This window comes from Carcharodon carcharias, chromosome 23 (genome assembly GCF_017639515.1).
Source record: "Carcharodon carcharias isolate sCarCar2 chromosome 23, sCarCar2.pri, whole genome shotgun sequence".
Taxonomy (NCBI): domain Eukaryota; kingdom Metazoa; phylum Chordata; class Chondrichthyes; order Lamniformes; family Lamnidae; genus Carcharodon; species Carcharodon carcharias.
Window position 1 is genome coordinate 42,799,941 of NC_054489.1, and position 25,153 is coordinate 42,825,093.

General features: G+C 44.4%; 1 protein-coding gene across 1 annotated transcript in view; it reads left to right on the forward strand.

The window, feature by feature from the left end:
- Positions 1-25,153, forward strand: part of LOC121269256 (integrin beta-3-like) — a 103,393-nt gene that overhangs the window by 35,198 nt on the left and 43,042 nt on the right. Inside the window, exons 4-9 of the mRNA XM_041173816.1 lie at positions 2,023-2,275; positions 8,516-8,678; positions 11,392-11,553; positions 13,780-13,875; positions 17,421-17,510; positions 21,291-21,425. Of these exons, the coding sequence (XP_041029750.1) occupies positions 2,023-2,275; positions 8,516-8,678; positions 11,392-11,553; positions 13,780-13,875; positions 17,421-17,510; positions 21,291-21,425 (899 nt within the window). The remainder of the gene's footprint in view (positions 1-2,022; positions 2,276-8,515; positions 8,679-11,391; positions 11,554-13,779; positions 13,876-17,420; positions 17,511-21,290; positions 21,426-25,153) is intronic.

Sequence of the window (25,153 nt, forward strand, 5' to 3'; positions counted from 1 at the left end):
GGGGCATCTTTAATATTGGTGCCTTGAACACCAGGGCTAGTTGTTGTCTCGGGGACTTTCCTGGGGTTGACTGGCAGGACATCAGGTTGGCAAAGAATGGGAAGCACAGAACAAGGGAGGTAGGAGTTCCAGGGGGGAGGAAAAAGGTTATGGGTGCTTCAATTTTCATTTATACTCTTCTGGAGTGAGGTAGGGGAGAATGGGAATGGCAGCATTAACTGGAAAGGACTGGTGAGGGGGGCATGCCAGCATTAACTGATGGGCAAAGAAAGAGAATCCCAACTTGAGTTAACTCGGAGGAGGAGAAACATCACAGGTAATCATGCGGGAAAGTGCCAATGTGAGCTGGAGGGTTGGAGTTGGAGAGAGCATCTCAATGGGGAAAAAATAAGGTGGATGCCGGGGTATGGGGTTTTGACCTGGGACCAGAGGGCTAAAAATATCTCTGTAAGCGAGGGCTGGGGCAGGTGCTGGATTGGTTATGAGTAAGTGATTGTTGAGGTAAGTTTGGGGAAGTGATAATCTGCTCAGTTGAAAACGCTTGTTTTATTTTTATTAAGATCAAAAATCTCTGAGTTGTCAATCATAAGGGTGTTTAAAGCTAGCTTATAAAAGTCGGCCAAGGGCAGCTCATTCATTTTGACAATATTTTCTCCTATGCAGATTACAATCAATGATAAGACCCACAAATTATCGATACCTTGAACTAGATGGAAACATATCTTCAGTAATCTTCCACTGAAAGGAGTGTGTTCACTTGTATTTACATTATCTCCATACTTGCAGCACGGATTAAGTTGGTAATGAGAAAATCCACATAACTGATATAATGAAGGCAACTTCGCAATAACATGAAAAATGTGCTGAGTGCATTGCACCCTGACTCACCTTCAGTAATGTGGAACTTCAAATCAAATAAGGAAATTCATTTCAGGTCTGAAGAAAAGTCATATGGACTCGAAACATTAGCTCTGTCTCTCTCTCCACAGATGCTATCAGACCAGCTGAGTTTTTCTAGCATTTTTTGTTTTTGTTTCAGATTTCCAGCATCCGCAGTATTTTGCCTTTGTCTGAAGAAATTAATTTGTTTCATCACTGGCTGCTCAACAGTCTTAGAGATAATCAGCCGTGCCTGCTCAGATATTTCAGATTTATTTCAATTTTATATCCAAACCTCAGCAATTAACAATAGTACGTTGGAGTCAGTCACTAGGGAAGTCCCACAGGTATAGATGATATACAAAAAAAAGGTCTTGCATTTACATAGCACCTTTCACAACATCAGGATGCCAAAATGCTTCATGCGATGAAGTACTTTTGAATGTAATCACACTCGTAATGTAGAAAGTGTGGCAACCAATTAGCACACAGCAAGCTCCCATAAACAGCAAAGAGGTAAATGACCATATCATCATTTTTAATGATGGTGATTGAAGGATAAATATTTTCCAGGACACTGCAGAGAACGCACCTGGTCTTCAAATAATGGCATGGGGTTTTTGCATCCACCTGAGGGGTCAGCTTGCAGTATCTTACCCAAAGGAAATGCACCTCTCATATTGCAACATTCCCTCAGTACTGTGCTGGAGTGTCAGCCTAGATTATGTTGCTTGAACCTGCTGACTCAAAGATGGAAGTGTTTACACTGTGCTAAGACAGACACCTTGCAAAAACATCTAATCTTACCTTGTTTGCAACAGAACACGCAGCTTTGCACAATGACGTTCGAAATGTAATCCTCCCACGTTCAGTTTTCTGTTTAGTGCTACACTTGATCAGTCTGTCAGACAAAACTCTACACCGATGTGTTTCTATTCTTTGGTCAGCAGAGAGTGACGACTGACATAAAATGGCACGTGGCAGTGATTTAATTTGCAAAATTGGAACAACGCTTAAAATAAGTGAGCAATTGTGAAGAAAACAGGCGCTTTTGTCACTGATGCAGATGCGTGATCTGATCTTGTTCTGTTGACTCCTAACGTTTGATATGTTTATAAAGCTCTCCTTCGTCACTTCCCACAGGCGAGACCAGTTCATTCACAGTATATGTGCGTCAGGTGGAGGACTATCCTGTGGACATCTACTACTTGATGGACCTCTCTTACTCTATGAAGGACGATTTGATAACCATACAGAAACTTGGCACACAGGTGGCTGAAAAAATGGCTAGCCTGACTAGCAAACTCCAAATAGGCTTTGGAGCTTTTGTGGACAAGCCCGTCTCTCCATACATGTATATGACAACAGAAGCAGAAATCAAAAACCCGTGTGTAAGGTAAGGAGAGAAAGGCTTGCAAATATATCTCTTCATATTCTTCTTTAACATCATTAAACAAAGCTCTGCAACTTGTGCAGGTAGTGGCCCCCAACACTCTGCTACTGGGAAATCACCGTATCTGCATATCAGACTAGTATTAGTGCTCAAACACACCACCAGACAAACAAATTTCTCGCCTGTTGAGAAATGAGGCTTGTGCTCAAAAATCCAGGTTGTTGCTCCACTGAGGGGAGTGCTACACCATCGGAGGTACCGTCTTTCAGATGAGATTTTAAAAGCTGAGGCCCCGTCTGCCCCCTCAGGTGAACATGAAAAATCCCAATAGCGTTTCTTCAAAGTGGGAGTTTTCCCCAGTGTCCTGGCCAATAATTATCCCTCAACCAACATCGCTGGGGAAAAAAAAAAGTTATTTTAAAAACGATTATCAGGTCATTATCATGTTGCTGTTTGTGGGAGCATTCAATGTGCAAATTGGCTGCCAGGTTTCCTACATTACAACAGTGACCACGCTTCAAAATTTACTTCATTGGCTGTAAACCTGCTTTGGGATATTTTGAGGTTATGAAAGGTGCTATATAAATGCAAGTCTGTCTTCTGGGAATTTACATTTTTACATCTAAAAATAAGAACAGGCTTATGACTTTTAAATGGGGACTGAGTTATGTCTGCACACCCTGGGCGGTATTTCTCTGCATGGCGGGTGAGTGAGCTCCTGACCCACTGAAGCGGGAAATAGTGCGTGATGATATCGGGCGAGCGTCCTGATGTCATCGTGCGATATTTTGTTTGGCGGGCATACACCAGAGTTGGAAGCGCGCCCGCCGACAATTAAGAGGCCTATTAAGGCCATTAAAGTTGTTATTAACCAAGATTCTTCGTTGCACGTCCAACATTACTGTTGGCTGGCACGCGAATCAACCAGGTGGCCTTTGCATTTTTGAGGAAACCTCATCCAAGGGTGGGATGAAGTTTCTGTTGTTAAATAAAACAAAAAATGTATGGACAGAATTTTCATCTTGTAAACGTCCAGGTGACTGATTCTGACGCGTGGGCATTTTTTCCGGAATTTAAAGTCTTTTTTTTTGCATTTAAATTCTTCAGCTCCTCGAGGCAGCTCTCTGCCTTTTGGGGAGCTTTCATTCCGCACTCCCCTGCGCCCACGCTGACTTCAGCGCTTGCCCTCCTCCCACCCCCACCCCCCAGCAGCGCTGAGCGTTTCAATGCACGCTTCACTCTGGCTGTTAATTGGCCAGCCGGCGTGAAATCACGGACAGGGATCCATTTCCCAGCTGCTCCCGGGCCCTCCCATCACGGGCGCCAGCCAAACTAAAAATCCTGACCCCCTGTTACAAGTTCAGATCTCTTCCTTGCATAAAGCAGAGGGCCCAGAATCATCATTATCACTTTCTCTGCACCCTCTCCAATCCATCTATAATCTTTTTTGAAGGACAGTTGCTCAATGTAGCAGCAAATTGATGCTCCCAGTGGGGTGTATAGGATTATACAACCCCATTCCAATGTGTTACCAAACACTGCTCAGTACCCAGCATACAATAGTTTCAATTAAAAACAGGAAATGCTGGAAATATTCAGCAGGACAGGCAGCATCAGTGGAGAGAGAAACACAATTCTGGTGAGAAGTTGTCAGCCAGAAACATTCAGGGAAGCCTCCGTTCTCACCGGGTGTCTCACTTGCTGCCGAAGAAGGTGGCGAGACTCCTGCACTGACTCGGAGGGGGAAAGCCCCATCATGTCTCCTGCCCATCAGGCAGTTAACTGGACAGTGGCGGGTATTCTCCAGACTTGGGTCTCCAGAAAACAGCTTTTCCCGCCCGCCAAGGGCTGCCAGCCAATCAAAAGCCGGCAGCTCTCGTGCTCAGCAGCGCCATTGAGGAGGCAGTGGCTGCTGCCGGAACAACACCACCACCCACCACCCACCCCAGAGTCCCAGGATCACAGAGCGACCCAGGAGAAAAGTTAGTGCTGTTGTGGGTGGAGGTTGGGTCTCCTGTGGTGAGGGTTACTGGGGCCAATGGGGATCAGCAGCAAGGGCAGGAGGGTGGCTGTCAGCGGCTATGTACAGGAGCGCAGGTCATTTTTTGGCAGGCCCTGGAGCTGAGAATATTTAAGCGGAGATGGGAAGAGGCCCTTAAGTAGTCGTTAATTGGCCATTTAAGGGACTCAAGTGGAGCTGAAATGGAAAGGTCGACCATTGGCCTTCCTGCCCAAAACTTACTTGTAGTGGAGGCAGGAAGGTGTCAGGTATCCATCTCAATGCCAATTTGCCACATCCTCAGGACTGCCCACCTCCTTCCTTGCCTCCTACAGGGGCAGAAGGTTCTGGCCATTAACTCGTTTTCTCTCTCCACAGATGCTGCCTGACCACCTGAGTATTTCTGATTTTTATTTCAGATTTCCAGCATCCGCAATATTTTTACTATTGTACTTTTCTTCACATTGATTGGACAGGCTCACTAAATTGTCATCCACCCCAAACCGTGCTAGTTAACAAACCTTCATCATCATCTGTAACTTGCATGTATATAGCACCTTTAAAATAGGAAGAAATAGTCCAACGTGCTGCACAAAGATGTAAGTGAACGCTGAGGCAAGAAAAAAGATCTTGGTTTGATGGAACTGAAGCAGAAGAATTGAGGGAGGGAATTCCAAGCCTTAACCCGTGGGATTCATGTCCGCTTCCATGTTTTTGATTTCACTGTTTCTTCCCATTCAGTTGCCTGATCTAATTTCCATTTGCCCTTATGTACCACCTTTGTTTAATTGGCCCGGACCCCTCTCTGGTACCAGTCACCCTAATGGCAGTTAACTGGTATGTCAGACTAGAGTTTGCACTTGGCTGACACCCCCATCTTTCTGACTCCAAGGTGAGTGTGCTACCTCTAGAGCCACAGATGACACTAGTAATGTTTTTCTGAGACTGGTATCCAGGCATGTTGTTTGGGACGTAGTAGAAGAAAATTTAATCAGTAACGAGACAGAAAAAGTTGGAAACGTTCAGCAGATCGACGAACACCTGCAGAGGGAAGAGGGAAGTTGCTGTTTTTGGTGTAGACCCGCCATTAGCCCAGTGTGAAACCTGTATTATATTTGGCCTAGGAGAGCTCAATGTTCAAATAGAAACAGAAAAAAAGTCCCCTCCCCAGCATAACAGGCCTCAGCACTAAGGAGCACAAGGAACAGAAGGACTTTATTTATGTGGAGTGTCACATCGGCAGATCACAACCTTGAATTGCTTGCAGGCAAATTGAACTTTTTAAGGTAGATGTGTGTTTTTTAAAAAGACATACAAGCAAAAGCTGGCTGAGTAACCATTTTCTGGAAAATTCCTATGTGGATTATACTTGACTGACTAGCCCAGAGAGACCATGGAATGTCGCACCTAAAAAGATGTCAAGGCCTACTTCAGGCTGACACTTGAAAGGAACGGATGCAATGCAAAAGACTGAATTTTAATCTCCTGTGGGTGCGGAGACAGTGGAGACTGATTACCACAATTCAGCAGAAACCATCTCCTGTTGAATTGCATCTCAGAATCACAGTGCAGAAGAGGCCCTTCGGCCCATCGAGTCTGCACCGACATCTGAGAAACACCTGACCTACCTACCTAATCCTATTTACCAGCACTTGGCCCATAACCTTGAATATTATGATGTGCCAAGTGCTCACCCAGGTACTTTTTAAAGGATGTGAGGCAACCCACCTCCACCACCCTCCCAGGCAGTGCATTCCAGACCGTCAACATCCTCTAGGTAAAAAAGTTTTTCCTCACATCCCCCCTAAACCTCCTGCCCCTCACCTTGAACTTATGCCCCCTTCAACTAACCCTTCAACTAAGGGGAACAGCTGCTTCCTAGACACCCTGTCCATGTCACTCATAATCTTGTACACCTTGATCAGGTCACCCCTCAGTCTTCTCTGCTCCAATGAAAACAATCCAAGTCTATCCAACCTCTCTTCATAACTTAAATGTTTCATCCCAGACAACATCCTGGTGAATCTCCTCTGTACCCCATCCAGTGCAATCACATCCTTCCTATAATGTGGCGACCAGAACCGCACACAGTATTCCAGCTAAGGTTCTATACAACTCCAACATGACCTCCCTACTTTTGTAATCTATGCCTCAATTGATAAAGCCAAGTGTCCCATATGCCTTTTTCACCACCCCACTAACATGCCCCTCTGTCTTCAGAGATTTATGGACACACATGCCAAGGTCCCTTTGTTCCTCAGAACTTCCTAGTGCCATGCTGTTCATTGAATACTTCCTTGTCAAATTACTCCTTCAAAAGTGTATCATCTCTCACTTTTCAGGGTTAAATTCCATCTGCCACTTATCTGCCCATTTGACCATCCCGTCTATATCTTCCTGTAGCCCAAGACACTCAACCTCACTGTTAACCACCCGGCCAATCTTTGTGTCATCTGCAAACTTACTAATCCTACCCCCCACATACTCATCTATGTCATTTATATAAATGACAAATAATAGGGGACCTGTGATATGCCACTGGACACTGGCTTCCAGTCACTAAAGCATCCTTCTGTCATCACCCTCTGCCTCCTACAACTAAGCCAATTTTGAATCCGCCTTATCAAATTACCCTGTATCCCATGTGCATTTGCCTTCTTTATAAGTCTCCCATTTGGGACCTTGCCAGAGGCTTTGCTGAAATCCATATAAACTACATCAACTGCACTACCCTCATCTACACACCTGGTCACCTCCTCAAAAAATTCAATCAAATTTGTTAGGCATGACCTCCCTCTGACAAAGCCATGCTGACTATCCCTGATCAAACCTTGCCACACAAGTGGTGATAGATACTCTCCTTCAGAATTTTCTCCAATAGTTTTCCTACCACTGATATGAGACTCACTGGCCTGTAGTTCCCCGGCCTATCTCTACAAACCTTCTTCAATAGCAGAACCACATTAGCTGTTTGCCATTCCTCTGGCACCTCCCCTGTGGCCAGAGAGGAGTTAAAAATTTGGGTCCAAGCCCCTGCGATCTCCTCCCTTGCCTCCCTCAGCAGTCTGGGACACAAATCATCCGGACCTGGAGATTTGTCCACTTTTAAGCCTGCCAACACCTCCAATACCTTGTCATTCCCTATATCAATTTGCTTAAGAACCTCGCAGTCTCTCTCCCCGAGTTCGATACCTTCACCCTCATTCTCTTGGGTGAAGATGGATGTGAAGTATTCATTCAACACTCTAGTGATGTCCTCTGGCTCCACCCATAGATTGCCCACTTGGTCCTTTATGGGCCCTACACTTTCCCTGGTTATCCTCTTCCCATTGATATAGAATATCTTGGGATTTTCCCTACTTTTACCAGCCAGAGCTTTCTCATATCCCCTCTTTGCTCTCCTAATTGGTTTCTTAAGCTCCACCCTCCTCTGTCTGTTCTCCACTAATGCCTCTGCTGATTTCCCTGATGAACAAGGGAATTGCACCTGCATTGCCCCTTGAGTGTGCCTTGTCTAAGAGGAGTAGATGGCAAAATATTGTGGCTGTTTATTGGAATCACCCAATTTGACCTGACTTTGGCAGCTGAGCATTTGGTTTGGAGACACTTGGTTCTGCAGGTTAGCTGAAGGAGTTGAAAGAGAGCCAATTCTGGGCAAAAGACATGTTTGTTTTTCCCTTCCAAGAATACACAAGAAAATGGTTTAAAAAAACTAGTTGCAAAACTGATCTGTGTGTTGTAGTTCTGGTCTGCTAGTGTGTGCTATGAAGGTCACAGTAGAAGAACATCAACTAAGCATCCCTGCAGCTTACAATTAGAAGTCTCTCTCTCTCTCTCTCTCGAAATTATAAAGGATATTGAAAGAGTAGATAAGGAGGAACTGTTTACACTGTTAAGAGCATTGGTAACCAGAGAACAGAGTTAAGATAATTGCCAAAAAAAACTGGGAAAAAAATGGAGAAAATTATTTTGAACGCAACAAATTGCAACAATCTGGGATGTGCTGCCTTAAAGGCTAAGGAAACCAAACTCAGTCATAACTTTAAAATAGGAATGGATATATACTTCAAGAAGTTTTCAGGGCTATAGGGAAGGAGCAAGGGTGTGACAGTAATTGGATAACTCTTTCAAAGAGCCACCACAGATACAATTGGCCAAATGACCACCTCCAATGTTGTGAGATTGTAAGCAGAAATCAAGATACAAGAGCAAGGCTTATTGAGATTTTTGTGAATTTTTTTAAGCATTTCAAGTTCATGCTCACCCATATTTGGATTCAAACACGTACTCAAACTGACGGAAGAAGTGAGCAAGTTTAATGATGAAGTGGGCAAACAGAGGGTCTCACGAAATCGCGACTCGCCAGAAGGGGGAATGGATGCCATACTTCAGGCCACAGTGTGCAGTGTAAGTAGAGCTAGATCTTCCTCACCTGTCTGCTGGAACTCCTGTTGAAGCGTGTTATCAGAGGGAAATGCCTGCACCTCGGAGCATTTCTGTTCGTAGTTCTTCCCTCAGTGCCAGCTTTCACCACCCTCTCCTCTCCTTATCCTGATGCCACATTCATGGGCAGAACTGAACAATCAACACCCAGTTCTCAAACTCCTTTGGGCAGGGGCATCACACACTGAGCTGGACAGAATCATAATGGAGACATGTGGAATTCCTAAAGAAATGACAATACAGAAACAGGCCAGTCACGCTCACCACCCTCCATTGTCATTTATCCTTGACATGTGCTCTAGTTCAAATCAGATGTGCCCCATCTGCCTGAGAGTTGGCACTCCTGAATATTGGCAATGCTTGAGTGTTGGCAACCTGTTTTGTCACATTATTAGCCATATAGAGTATCACAGTCCGCTAGATTCCATTTCCATCTGACATCTACATTAAACCAAATGGGTGGGTCACTGAGCTGTGATCAGGAATTTGGACCAGAGCTGATTTCTTTCATCTTTTGTATCCCAGAGCTCTGAAGCCAATAATAGAGGCCACAGCCAATTGAGGTGAGCCCACTCTTAAGGAATTGGACTCCTTCAGCCTGTGTGGGGGTGCCTTTGACTATGAGACCATCAAGGAGGCCAGGATTTGAGGCCAAATAGGGGAAGATGGTGGAGGTAGTGGTAATGTCACTGGACTAGTAATCCAGATGCCCACGCTAATGAGCTGGGGACATGGGTTCATATCCCACCATGGCAGATGGTGGAATTTAAATTCAATTCACAAATCTGAAATTGAAAGCTCAACTCAGTGACTGTAACAATTATCATTGCTTATTGTTAAAAACCCATTTGGTTCACTAATATCCTTTAGGGGAAGGGAATCTGGCCTACATGTGACTCCAGACCCACAGTAATGTGGTTGACAGCCCTCTGAAATGGCCCAGCAAGCCACTCAGTTCAAGGACAAATAGGAATGGGCAACAAATGCTGGCCTTGCTAACGATGCCCAAATCCAATGAAAGAATAAAGGATAAAACAAATCTTTTACCATGTTTTCTCAGTAACCTCCTGGCTCATGAGAAACTGCTAAGGAAACTGTTTTGGTTTCATAAAGAAAGGCCTGGCAAGCCACACAGTTGTAGAAGGATGGGCAATAAATGTTGTCCTTGCCAGTGACACCACACCCTGTAACTGATTTTTAAAAATCGGCTGAGCAGCTTCCCAATGAAGGGCACATGGTCCTTCTAGCCCCAGAAAATGGGGCTGAATCCAGCCTAAACTGTTGGTAGTGAGGTACAATATAACCAGGAGATGGTGAGAATTCTGTCAGTTATGACGAGAGTTGATGAGAGGAGGATCTGTATGTTAGCAGTGTGAGGAATGGCAGGGTCAACGGATATCGTCTACCCCCTTCCACTTTGTCACAGTGTTTGTCCAACTGATCTCACAGTTGATGATGGGGACTCCAAGAGTCAAATTACCTCATGTCTATGGATTAAATAGGACTTGTGGTGATGAAAGGACTATGAAGAGAGTAAAAAAAGGAATGTGAGAAAAGAAGTAGACCAACCAGCCCTTAGAGGCTGTCTCTGCCATGTTAGATACAAGTTTATCCTTATACTGTCTCCTTAGGTCCTTATTCCCTGCTATCCTTAGCAACAAAAAACTATCAAACACTTTAAATGGAGCAGAAGTAGGGATGTTCGCTGATGATTGCACAATGTTCAGCATCATTCACAATTCCTCAGTTGCTGCATATGGGCAGCAAGACCTGGACAACGTTCAGGCTTGGACTGATAAGTGACAAGTAACATTGGCGCCACACAATTGCCAGGCAATGACCATCACCAAAAACAGAGAATCTAACTATCGCCCCTTGACATTCAATGGCATTACCATCGCTGAATATCCCCACTATCAACATCCTGGGCAGTTATCATTGACTGGAAACGGAACTGGACTACTGTGGCTACACGAGCAGGTCAGAGGCTGGGAATTTCTGGGGAGAGTACCTCACCTCCTGACTCCCCAAAGCCTGTCCACCATCTACAAACCATAAATCAGGTGTGATGGAAAACGCTCCACTTGCCTGGATGAGTGCAGCTCCAATGACACTCGAGAAGCTCAACACCATCCAGGACAAAACAGCCCACTTGACCGGCACCCCATTCAGCACCTTCACCACCAACTCCCTCCATCACCGTCGCACAGTGGCAGCAGTGTGCACCATCTACAAGATGCACTGCAGGAACTCACCAAGGCTCCTTCGACACCACCTTCCAAACCCATGACTTCTACCACCTAGGACAAGGGCAGCAGACACATGGGAGCACCACCACCTGGAAGTTCCCCTCCAAGCCACTCACCATCCTGACTTGGAAATATATCGCCATTCCTTCACTGTCGCTGGGTCAAAATCCTGGAACTCCCTCCCTGACTGCACGATGGGTGTACTTACATCAGATGGACTGCAACAATTCAAGAAGGCAGGTGACAACCACGTTTTCAAGGGCAATTAGGGATGGGCAATAAATGGTGGCCTAGGCAACGATGCCACACATCCCATGAAAGATTATAAAAATTTACTGTATTTTTCAGAATGTTTGTGACATTTCATTGTGTCGGGAAAGTGGAAATTTCCCTTTAAATGGTTCTAATGAATCTTTTATTTTCTTTAGGATGACATCGGTTGGCGTCAAGATGCCACACACATGTTGGTCTTTGTCACTGACGCCAACTCGCACTTGGCGCTGGACGGGAGGCTGGCCGGTATAACTCGCCCCAATGATGGGCAGTGCCACCTGAGTCAGGACAATGAGTACAATGCCTCCACCATCCTGGTATGTTCATAAAGCAATGTGGTTCTAGTAACATGAAAGCATTGAAAAAGAAGAGGTAATTTGTCCCACAGGCAGTCCATTTTCCTACCACATACTCAGCCTCAGCAGTTAGCCACCTGGGTGAAAATTCTTCATAAATGTGTCTTGATTTCCAAAGAGCATTCACCCAGTCTGACATCCCCTGGCCTACTACCCTCCCTGCCCTGCACCCTCGCCTCACAGTCCATGCCATCCAGACCCCCAATTACACTGAATTATATCCCATCAATATTTCACCTGTACCTACTCCTGGAACCCTCACATTCCCCATTCCCTATTCAATTTTTATCTAGCTCATTCTGCGGGGAGTTAATGTGTTCAACCTACCTGATATACCGTAATAAATTCTGGAAACTTTCTTTGGGCAGCATAATCCAAAAAATAAAGACCCAGTAGCATTCTTGCCTCTGAGTCAGATGGTTGTGGGTTCAAGTCCCACTCCAGTGCAGTGCACTCTTGGAGGTTCTGTCTTTAAACTGAGGCCCCGTCTTCCCCTTCAGGTGGATGTGACACTGTTTTGCAGAGTTCACCGGTGTCCATGCCTGAAAAAAACAGATGATCCGGTCATTTATTTCACTGCCATTTAATTGGCTGGTTCATGACCATCAGTCGGGTAACAAAGTGCCTGCTTGCTTTCCAATCAGTGTGAGAAGGTTGTGAGGATTCATTTGTCAGGCAGCCAATGGCAGGAGTGTGGGAGCAGGGCATCACTTGATGCGTGAATAAAATCCAACTGGCAAACAGGAATGGTCAGCGTCCTAATTTCTTACGGTCCAATAATGAGATATTAAAATTAAACCAGGGCTAGAGGGATGAGTTTGTTAGTCTTGAATTATCACTCCCGCATCGAGAGCACAGAGGTGGATAAGTTGCTCTGCAAACCCCGCTCAGAGGAAAAAGTGGCCCAGATGTTCCGGGGCTGGGGAGATTGGTGGGGGGGCGCGGAGTGAAATGCGAGTCAGACCCACCAACCTGGGAAAGAGTTCGGAGGCAACCACGGGCTGCCAGCTGCGGAAGGAGGGTCGCGCGGAAGGAGGGCCGCACGGAAGGAGGGCCGCGCGGAAGGAGGGCCTTGGTGATCCGGCTCTTTGAAACTTAAGAAAACAACAAAACAAAAAATAGCCTGCCAACCCTCACCCCTTACACCCACTGACCCCCTCCACACACTCCCCATGCCCCATACATGCCAAACCATGCCACCTTATGCCCCTACCCAACCCCTCACACCCTCCATGCCAACCTATGCCAACTTGGTGCTCCCCAAGCCACCACCCTTTGTTCAAACACCCTCCATGCCAACTGCCTGGTATCCATCATGGGCAGACTTCAGGACCCATGCCGAAAGGAAATGAAGTTCTTAAGTGTCTAGTTACAAATTCACTAAAAATTATATTTTCATTGATTAAAAACCCATTCACTACATTTAGCTTCATTCAACTACTTAAACCCTTATAAAAACAAGCAGTTGTGTTCATAACCCCACTTGGAGCTGGGAATCAAACTACGAACTGACAGGCAACCCACTGTGATAATGACAGGTTGTGAAATCAGTCATGCAGCACAAATCCTTTCATGATAATCCTTAAGCTTCTGTCAACAGACAGAATGAAATAGAAAGCACTTTTTTTTGCACTGTAGGCAGGCCTTTTAAAAATTTAAATGGCAAGAGTATTAAATGCCTTGACAGATCCCTCGATAGCTTGACCGATCCAATGAGCTTACCTACTTTTTATACACATTCGTGTCTAATTTCAACAATCCCAAAGCACACTTGATCTCTCCAAGAGGGCACCTGACCTCTCCCGAAAGTGCCCTTGGACCTATGCAGAAAGGTACCCTACCTCTCCAAAGAACTCCAGCAGCTTTAAACCTTCTCCCCACTAATGGGTTTTGGACAGCTGACGAGTGAAAGTTGGATCTGACTGAAAGCAGCTGCACTTTATAACATGTGCAGTTGCCTCTGTGAACCACAGATATGTAAAGTACAACTCATCCCCATTTCCCTCCCTCAACACCACCCACACTCCCCACCCCGAATATGGCGGGGGCCAGGTTTAGGGGCGGGACTTCTGGAATTGGGCCTCCGATGTCACTTTGGCTAAGATGGAAACCCATCTTTACAGAAATTCAAGTCGAAGTGCCTAGAATCAATATTCTACTCTCATCTTCACATGTTTTGCATTTCAGGATTTCCCATCACTTGCAATGCTGACTGAAAAACTTACAGAGAATAACATCTTCCTGTTCTTTGCTGTAACCGAACCCGTCACTGCCATATACAAGGTAGGCTTTTGAAAAGTGAAGATCGCCAGGCAAGCAAGGCCTGACATACCTAGAGGCCTATGTAGTTTCCACTGTTTCTGATTACATTGCCAGTTCTGTTAATGGGTTCATAATGATCTTTTCTGTCACCAAAAGAAAGGTTGGTAAATTAGAACAGGAGATGTCCACTGAGTTGAATTCCAAATCTCTAGTCTGATTCAGTTCAGATTTATATTCTTTTGGAAATACCAATTAACCAAAAGGGGGACAAATTAACGAAATGTCAAATAAATTAATAAAGGAGATGACCCCTTAAAAGGGGCACTGCAGCTAAAGAACAATACTACAAAAGGAAACTTAAATTCAAACCAAGATGTCATTTGTGGGGGCCAGTGATGCACCCTAGCTCCAGGTGTACCAGCCCACTCCCAGCAGAAGTCCCACTAACCAGTGATCACAATACTTAGTCTCTGCTAGTGTTAGAAGTTTCTAGACTGCCCATATATTGTCACTGTGCAGTCTGGAAGTGATTTGGTAAGTAACACTAAAGGGTTAATCAGATCATTTCCTGCCTTTCCATATTCTCCTGGTTCTCTGATCAATGGAAATAATTTTCCAGATTATTCTTCAACCCTGCCCATCCCCTGGCCATGGGTACCATATTTAGGGATTTGGGGGACGTCTTTACAAGATGAGGAAATACATTTTTACAGAACGAGTGGTTAAGACCTTAAATGCACTGACAGAGTGATGGAGGCAGATTCAATCCTGGTTTTCAAAAGGGAATTGGATAAGTACCAGAAGAGAATCAACTTGCAGGGCTACAGAGAAAGGGTGGGGGACAGGGACTAGCTGTGTCAATACTGCAGAGAGGCAACACGGGCATGAAGGCCCAAATGACCTCCTGTGCTGTAATGATTCCAAGGTTCTTGGCTCCTATGATCCTAGGTTACTGAGTGAAGGTAGGGTGCAGAAGAGCAGAGGCTCTGACCATGGCATCATTCCAAGAAGCAGAGGAATGGAGAATTCCAAATATTACAGTCCTTTTCTAAAAATAGGAAAGAGAAAGTCCAACATCAGTGGTGGGAAAACACTAGAACGACTAGAGTAGACTCCTAAACAACTAGAAAACAACATAGTCAAACAGAAAATTTTCACTTTTTAAAAAATTTACTTATGGTATGCGAGTGTTGCTGGCAAAGCCAACGTTTATTGCTCATCCCTAATTGCCCTTGAGAAGTTGGTGTTGAGCCGCTACCTTGAACCGCTGCAGTCTATGTGGTGTATGTACACCCACAGTGCTGTTAGGAAGGGAATTCCAGGATTTTGATCCAGCAACAGTGAAGGAACAGTGATAAAGTTCCAAGCCAGGATGGTGTGTGGCTTGGAGGGGAATTTGCAAGTGGTGGTGACCCCCCTCCACCTGCTACCCTTGTCCTTCTAAGTGGTAGAGGTCACGGATTTGGAAGGGGTTGTCAAAGTAGGCTTGGTGAGTTGCTGCAGTGCACCTTGTATATGGTACATATTACTGCCGCTGTACATCGGTGGTGAAGGGAGAAAATGTTTAAGATGGTGGATGGAGTGCCGATCCAGCGGGCTGCTTTGCCCTGGATAGTGTCAAGCTTCTTGAGTGTTGGAACTGCCCTCGTCCAGGCAAGTGGAGAGTATTCCATCACACTCCTGACTTGTGCCCTGTAAATGGTGGACAGGCTTTGGGGAGTCAGGAGGTAAATTACTCGCCACAGGATTTCTAGCTTCTGGCCTGCTCTTGCAGCCATTGTATTTATAAGGCTGGTCCAGTTCAGTTTCTGGCCAATGGTAACACCAAAATATCGATGGTAAGGAATTCAGCGATGGTGATAACCTTGAATATCAAGGGGAGATAGTTAGATTCTCTTTCATTGGAGATGGTCATTGCCTGGCACTTGTGTGGCACAAATGATACCTGCCACTTATCAGCCCAAACTAGAATGTTGTCCAGGTCTTGCTGTAGGTGTGCATGGGCTGCTTCAGTATCTGAAAAGTTGTGAATGGTACTGAATACAGTGCAATCATAGCGAGTGTTCTGAAACTATTTTCTTTTATGCTATGTATGACTCTAACCGGTAGAGAGTTTTCCCCGATTCCCATTGACTTCAGTTTTGCTGGGCTTCTTGATGCCATATTCAGTCACATGCTGCCTTGATGTTAGGGGCAAAGAAATAAACTCTAATATTGGTGATAAAACCCAATCCCAAATGTAGCTCCCTCGTTATATTATTCCGCACAATAAAGTTTCAAAATTAATATAGCCTGTTCTTTGTGTTTACAATTTTAGTTTAAGAAATTCAACACAGCAAAATGGGAGTGAGCGTTAATAATTGCAGAGCTCTGAGATTCAGAGGGATCTGGGTGTCCTAGCACAGGAGCCACAAAAGGCTAGTATGCAGATACAGCAAGTAATTAGGAAGGCTAGTAGAATGTTACCATTTATTGCGAGGGGAATTGAATACAAAAGTAGGGAGGTTATGCTTCAGTTATACAGTGCACTGATGAGACCACATCTGGAGTATTGTGTACAGTACTTACTTAAGGAAAGATGTAAATGTATTAGAAGCAGTTCAGAGATGGTTTTCTAGGCTAATACCAGGAATGAGTGGGTTGCCTTATGAGAAAGGTTGAACAGGTTAGGCTTGTACCATTGGAATTTGGAAGAGTAAGAGGTCACTTGATTGAAACCTTTAAGATCCTGAGGGGTCTTGACAGAGTGGATGTGGAGAAGATGTTTCCTCTTGTGAGAGAATCTAAAACTAGGGGTCACTGCTTAAAACTAAGAGGTCACTCATTTAAGACAGAGATGAAGAGAATTTTTTTCCCTGAGGGTTGTGAGTCTTTCGAATTCTCTTCCTCAAAAGACAGTGGAAGCAGAGTCTTCAAATATCTTTAAGGCAGAGCGAGATAGATTCTTCATTACCAAGGAGGTGAAAGGTTATCAGGGGTAGGCAGGAATATGGGTTTGAGGTTATAATCAGATCAGCCATGATTTTATTGAATGGTGGAGCATGTTTGAGGAGCCAAGTTGCTTACTCCTGCTCCTAATTCTTATGTTCGTATTAACTTTTTTATATTGAACTAGTTTTAGCATCCATGGTCCAAGGTTGATTAAAAAGCATTCATTTTATTAAACTATAAAACAGCATGATTTACAACAGCAGCCAGAAGTTCAGCCTCTTGTGCCATGCTCCATCTTCAAGCTTCTGTCAGCTAGTTTCCATCAAACCAATTGCCTAATTAATACACTGATAGATATAAATTGTTAAAAGGAATGTCTCTGCATTACACACTCAAAACTTCTGGATACCATCATGCTTTCTGAAGTAATAAAATATTTGTAAATGTTATAGTGTTGCCAATACAGATTACTAACAATAACCTGGAATCAGAGAATGGATCAATTCAAATTGGTGAACAGATTGGGTCAACAGTGAAATCAGTTGAATGACTGGCTTAATTGTCAATGGGAGGGGATATTTTTAAATTTTCAGATTATTGAGGTTTTATGTTGCATAATCTTGCTTTCTCCACAGAATTACAGTGAAATGATTCCTGGCTCTACAGTTGGGACAGTTTCCGATGATTCCGGAAATGTCCTGAACCTCATCGTGGATGCTTATCAGGTAAGTTTGAACAAAACTCAACGACCAGCTCGGAGCTAATATTTCGAAATGATAGCATCATTAACTTGAGGTTATGATTCCGACTCCAGTAACTATCGCTGCACCAGTTCCAGCCCTGGCTCCAGCTCCTTCTCCTAACCAGCTCCATCCCAAATGATACATTTCCTGGATTACTAAAAGAGTTTGGGAAGGAGACGCCAACCAGAATTGAAATGGGAAAAGTAGTAGGCTCTGGTACATAAAGGGTTAATGTAGGACTGAGTACAGTACTACTCACACAGTGGTGTAAAAAGGCACATGACTCAGAGCCTGGGCAGTCTAGAGATGGACAGATATGGGTAAAGATCAAGAATGGAGTCAGCTTCATACCTGTACCCTCTACTATAAATATGTACATAGTTATGAGTAGTTAATGAAGACTTGCTGTTAATATACTCAAGACTACGAAGCCTACTTCATGGTGTCCAAAGCAGGATTCTTCATGATGGTGGCATCATGATCAAAACCCTCATAAGAATGCTAAGAAACTAAGAAAAAGGACACCTTCAGCGAATTCTGCACTCAACCTAACTCCCAACTGAAGCTACAGACGCTGAGGAAATTCACCAGAAATAGAAAGCTCCAGAGACAGAGGATCCTGGAGACAAACAGGAAAGGTAGACGTTTTACTCAAGCAGAGGACTCCATTGCATCCTCCTTGGAGGTCCAGCTTCAGCAAGCAGCGCTCACAGCCTGCAAGGATGATATAAAATTTTTGAATTCCAGGCCAGCTAGTCCCGAAACACCCCTTTTAACTCATTCAGTCAGAAGCACCGTTTGAAAGCAAACCGTCTCTAAACCGGATCCCAGCCTCTGAGTCTCAACAAGCGGCTCCAGAGTCTGGCAAAAATCCAGAAAAAAAGTCATCCATAATTAATTTTGTCCATTCCGGGTACCTTGTGACTGCCCGAGTTTAGAAACGGCAAAGCCGGTGGTTCTTTTCAGAGAGTCTGGACTAGTAACGCAATGTTGTTGAATGAATTAAGTCGGCAGCCAGCTAACCTACACCGCCATTGCGGACCCTCCTCCTTCGGGTAGAAGTGCACCACCGCCATTTTGAAAAGCCCGCCAAAAACCGGCAAGTGCAGGAAAATCCTTTGCTCAACAGCAGCCGGTGACACCATCTTGGAAGCCTGTAATCTCTTAAAGCTGTACCCAAACTTTTTAAAATCATCAGAAATGGTTTGCAATTCCACACTTCCAGCTCCACTAGGATTCACCCATGGCCCAGAGCAGTCACACAATTGGAGTTTTTGGAGAAGAAGATTTTTAAGATACAGCATTGCTGCAGCTCTCAATAAAAATCAGAGGCAGAACAAGTTAGTACGTTTCTTTACATGATTAGGCCAATGACTACATCATTTCTCAACAAACGATTGATAAATCACCTCCTAAATTTGATATTTTGAAATCCTTTGATGTCTATTTCAACTTAAGATTCAATAAAATACTGGAGAGAGCTAAATTTAATAAGGGAGTCCAGCTTCCTGGGGGCCTTGTCGATTCCTTCATTAACAATCTCTATAGGGTGGCGGAAGGATGGGAATATGGCAATTTAAAGTCTGAGTTTATCCAAGTAGAATTGCGGTGGGTGTCGCAGGCAATCACACTCTGACCTCCTGCAAGACAAAGATGATCTCCCCCTCAGCAAGTCTATCCAGCTAGCTGGGCTGTCTGAGCTCCGTGAACAACACAGGACCACCCTAGAGGGAGAAGACACTTCGTGGGGCAGAAACAAGCCCTCAGCCCACCATACCAAATCACAAAAACAGAGACCACCCAAGTGAGGGTGAACCGCCCAGCAGAGTGACCTTGCGGTACAAAGTGCCCTCACAGGTAAGGTCAGCGGTCCTGCGAGTACTGCCCAATGCTTCCGCTGCAACAGACAGGCACTTTGGTAAACTGCGCAAGTCAAAACCCCAGCCCTGCACAGACAGCTCAAAGATAATCCATGAGGTTGAGACTGAACACCCCGAAAACATACAACCATGCTTCTTCAGTGACATCAGAGAATGCGGCTCTTCATTTTGGAATGCTAATATCCTAGTAATTGAACAAAATTTAAATAAGATCCAGCTGCCAGCGTGACAGTCCTGGCAGTTGAGGAAGCATGGCTCCAAGGCCTTTGGATTCCAATGGAACAGGGGGTGTCCGACTCCCGTTCATCAGCATGATCCAGGTACGGTAACAAACATATCTTTGAGCTGACGTATGTTATCCACAATCACCCTTTCTCTCTCCTGAGCAGGGATACCTGCGTAGTCCTCAATCTTCCCCAGCCAGTGGAAGATGTCAAGACTATCACAGTGGTTAACCAGCCAGAACAGCACGGCCCTGAGTTTTCAAACATTAAAGAGTGTTCAGACTCTGATTTCATCTGTGATCTCTCTGCCCTTTTTTTATGGAGCAGGTTTTGTCCATCATCATTCCAGATCCCAGATAGTCCCCAATGGTCAGACCAACCTACCACGCACGAGATTACCATAGCATCTCCAGTGGAACTCATACCAGAGAAGGATCAACATTCTGAGGAGCCTCTACCTTCACCTACGATGATGGTAGTCCGTAGACACACCACTCATTGTACACACAGCAACTTCCAGCCAGCAAGCCAAAACCACAAGAGATGATGGAACCTGGTGGCAGCTCCACTCCAATACCAAAAAAACAGAGGTGAAAATGCCATTCAATCCTCTTCGACTCAATCATCTTCTCACCACAGTCAATCACACGTCCTCAGCCTCAGAGAGCTTCTAGATGGCTTAAACGGAAAAGAAAGGAGAAAAAAACACCGCCAGGTAGATGAATACCATTTTCATCCACCCCGCAAGCAATGGCCAAGACAAACAACAGCCATAAACTGTCAAGCCAGCCAGACCAACTGGGTGTGGTTCAACCTCAAGCAATGGAAGAAACGGATGAAACCATACCCAACACCAGTCCAACCTCCAAACCAACAGCAAGAACAAGAAACACCAGAGCCTGTCACTCTCCAGATGGAACAGTGAATGAGATGTGGAGGGGTTATAAGGACTCCAGACTGCCTGAACTCCTAATTTCAAAGGGGGGAGATGCGGTAGCCAGTATGTTCCTAATGTTAATACCGTAGTAGCAATAATGTTAGAATAGCATTAAGGCAGTAACAATAAGGTTTATTGCGCAAGACTTAAAATGTAAAACTTGGAAATATACTAAAGTAACTGTATATCCATGGGATAAAGACTTGGGGGGAACTGTAGTAGTAGGGTCTGGTTCATACAGAGTTAATGTGGGACTGAGTACAGTACCAGCCACACTGTGATGTAAGAAGGCACATGACCCAGAGCCAGGGGCAGTCGAGAGTTGGATAAAGACCTAGGCTGGGATCAGCTTCATACCTGTACCCTCTACTGTAAATATGTATATAGTTAGGAATTGTTAATAAAGACTTGCTGTTAATATATTCAAAACTATGAAGCAGGATTCTTCACCACCAAGGACTGGAGGCTGCAAATGTTTCATCCCTGTTCAAAAAGGGGGAAAGAGATAAGCCAGGGGAAAATAGAGCAACAAAATATATACTAGGAAATTATAAACTAAAGAACCACAGACCAGGAAACCTTTGGTCAGGGAACTATGGTCCAGAGAACTACAGGGAACTGGAGATGAGGCAAAGGTAGGCGGAGATGACAACTGACGCATAATTAAGAGTAGAACTAGTCCTTAAACTAAGCTATGTGTTTGCTTCTTCCTTATCTTCAGAAAATCCGCTCTGAGGTAGAAATGGAGGTTGTGAATCTGCCGAAGGAACTGTCAATATCCTTCGATGCTTTCTGTGGAAATAAGGAATCCTTACCAGGGCAGAGAAGTTGCTCAGGGCTGAAAATTGGAGACACAGTAAGTAGAGTAAAAGCATCTCAATGTACTGGGCTGGATACCAGTTTGGTAGCAAGGAAACCTGCCACACTTACTTCCTCATTCAATGCCTAAGAGGTTACAGGAGAGCTGGTTTTGAATCAGAAACATCGAACCGCTACAATTGGGCACTATGATGCTCAAAGTCCCAAAATCACATTCTGAGATTTGTTCACTGGTGTCATAGTCCTTATGCAGTCAATCTACACCTTTGCATCCTTGTTCTTTGAGTTTAATGTGTCAATATTATTACAAAATATCAATGAGTGAAATACTCCATAGGTATTACTGGATTCCTCCAATTGATTTTTCACATTTAAAAATCACATCACCCCTGTGTCAAACTGCTAAGTTAATGGACTATTTCAAAGTTCTTCTGTAATAACTGAAGGCTGTTTCACACTTTCACACCCAATGGAAGCAACACTGCCTTTATCATCGAACGGGTTTTCACATTGAATAAAGTGAACATCAGCGTGCCAGCTGTAAACAAAAACACAGCTGGCTTTTTTGCCCTCTGTCCGAGGTTCCCTTGGTGCTGCTAACTCCTCAGTCCTGTCTCTCCCTCTTCCTCACTTCTGATACTCTGTCACTCTCCTATCCAACCCCGTTCTCATTCTTATGCAACATATGAAATAAGAGCAGAAGAAGGCCGTTCGGCCCTCGAACCTGCTCCGCCATTTATTAAGATCATGGCTGATCTGTTTATGTCTCGAATTCCACATTCCCATCTACCCCCGATACCCTTTGATTCCCTTGCCTAACAAGAACGTATCTACCTCTGCTTTAAAAATATTCGATGACCCCGCCTCCATCGTCTTCGGAGGCAGAGAATTCCAAAGTCTCACAATCCTCTAAGAAAAAAATTCTCATCTCTGTCCTAAAAGAGCAACCCCTAATTTTAAAACAGTGCCCCCAGTTCTGGACTCACCCACAAGAGGAAACATCCTTTCAACATCCACCTTGTCAATACCGTTCAGGATCTTGTATACTTCAATCTAGTCACCCCTCACTCTTCTAAACTCCAATGGAAACAAGCCCAGTCTGTCGAACCTTTCCTCATAAGACAACCCACTCTTTCCAGGTATCAATCTGATAAATCTCTTCTAAACCACCTCCAACGAATTTACATCCTTCCTTAAATAAGGAGAGCAAAACTGCACACAATATTTGAGATGTGGTCCCACCAATGCCCTGTAGAACTGAAGCATAACATTCTTACTTTTATGTTCAATCCCTCTCATAATAAAGGATAGCATCCCATTAGCCACCTTAATTACTTGCTGTACCTGCATACTACCTTTTTGTGACTCACGCACTAGAACACCTAGATCGCTCTGCACCTCGGAATTCTGCAGCCGCTCTCCAATTAAGTAATACTCTGCTATATTATTCTTCCTGCAAAAGTGAACAGCTTCACATTTTCCTACATCCATATTTTTGCCCACTCTCTCAACCTATCTACATCTGTCCTCAACCTCCTTATGTCCTCTTCACAACATACCTTCTTAACTATCTTGTCTCTCCCTCTTGCTCCCTGTTTAATCTGAGAGGTGACCTGCTAGAGGGTTTTGAAGGGGCTTAATAGGATGGAAGCAGAGAACATATTCCCACTTGTGGGAAAGTCTAAAACTAGAGGACATATATATAAGATAGTTACTAATAAATCTAATCAGGATTTCAGGAGAAATATCTCTACCCAGAGAGTGTGAGAATGTGGAACTTACTACTGCATGGCTTAGTTGAAGTGGCTAGTGCAGTCAAAGGGGAGATAGATAAATACATACTGATAGCGTGAAATGATGATGGAGGGGAGGAGGCTTTTTTTCTTTCATGAGATGTGGGCATCGCTGGCAAGACCAGCACTTGCTGCCCATCCCTGATTGCACTTGAACTGAGGGCAGTTAAGAGTCAGCCACATTGCTCTGGGCCTGGAGTCACATACGTAGGCAAGACCAGGTAAGGATGCCATATTTCCTTCTCTGAAGGACATTCATGAATCAGATAGGCTTTTACGACAATCAGTGATCATTATCACAGTCACTATTTCTGAGATTAACTTTTATTAGTTAAATTTAAATTCCACCAGCTGCCATGGTGGGATTTGAACCATGGCTCAGACCATTAGGCTGGGCCCCTGGATTGCTCATCCAGTGACATTATTACTATCCTACCATCTCCCACAAGCTCACGTGATGCTTAAACAGCAGCAAAGATGTGTTGGACCGATGGCTATGCTGTAAATTCTAAACGACAGTCAGAATTCAATTCTTCATCAAATGCAGCAAAACCAAACCTATCCTTTCAGCACAACCATAAGTTGTTTCACTTTCTCTAGTTGAACTGGAACATTGTCTGTGGTGCCCTTCAGAACCACATTGGATATTGGTGGCTCCAGAGGCAAGTATAGCAGGTTCCCTGGAATGTCTATAAACTGGAAGTGGTCTTGAAATATTTGATTGGCAATATTCATAATATTCCCTGAAAGGGCTGATGTGGAATGAGGGCAGATTTGGGGAAGAGAGCAATTGTGTCCCAACCTGTGCTGAATTCCCTGAGCTCATCAGAACTCTCGGTAAACTAAGTATTAAACTCGAGCACCCTGTCTCAATTGTAACACAACTGGGGCTCCCACATGTGACCTGGGGGAGCAATTTTGCTCCAGCTCCACAGCACTGGCTATCCCGAGGGCCTCTGGGAAGGAGGAAGAAAGGAAGGAGCTTCACCCCCTCTCCCAACACCCGCCCCCCCACCCTACATCTTCAAGCCCTTGCAATGTGAACATCTCAGGTTGAGCATTGCAAAGGCCATAAATGAGGAATGTCCTTTGACACATCTTCCTTGTTTAGATCAGTTTATATCTGCCTCATATTTTTCGCCCTTTTGTCTGACAGTCCAGGACATCAGGACCAACTGACCGCAGGAATAACAGGACCTACATGGTTTAAGCCCTGAAGCCTTTTGTTGTTTGGTACTGACAAACCTTAGCAACAGACACCATAGCAACCGCCAACCTGTCACCTGTCACCTTGTGTGTAAGGAGCTAGTGCTGAAGAAGTCCTGCAATCAATCTTGCTCAAAGAGCAGCACCAGCTACTCCATCACATTCTTTCAATATTAAGTGCAATTAAGTCTTAAATTCCTTTTGCGTAATAAGGAATTAGTCAGGGTGTAATTACAGCATTTCCCAAACTGCAAAGGCGAGCTTAATTAAAATAGTATCCCCGTGGCCTTATTAATGTGATTAAAAGGCAACAGGAAGCTTTCATGGGGTTTCATTCCATTAAGATTAACCAAATATCTTAACACTTAATATCCCAAGCTCTTTTTGAACTACAACGCTACAAGCCTTTCAGCCCAATGCATCCATGTTGGTGTTTATACTACAAGCAAGCCTCCTCCCACCCCTCTTCATCTAACACTATCAACATATCCTTCCATTCCTTTCCCCCTCTTCTGCTCATCTATGCTATTCATCTCATCTACTACTTTGGTATACTACTTGTATCTAGGGAAGTAGGAAACTGGTAGAAGTGATTGAAAGAATGGTCAGATAGGATTGGCAAAGGTTTTTGAAGAAGGCAGAAGAGCTGGATAGGGTTCCATGGTGGGAATCATCATGGGTGGGATGGAAAATTTGACGGACCAGCCAAAGGTCCGTTGACCTCAGGCAGGAATCCACGGGACCGGAAAATCCCAGTCTATGACTT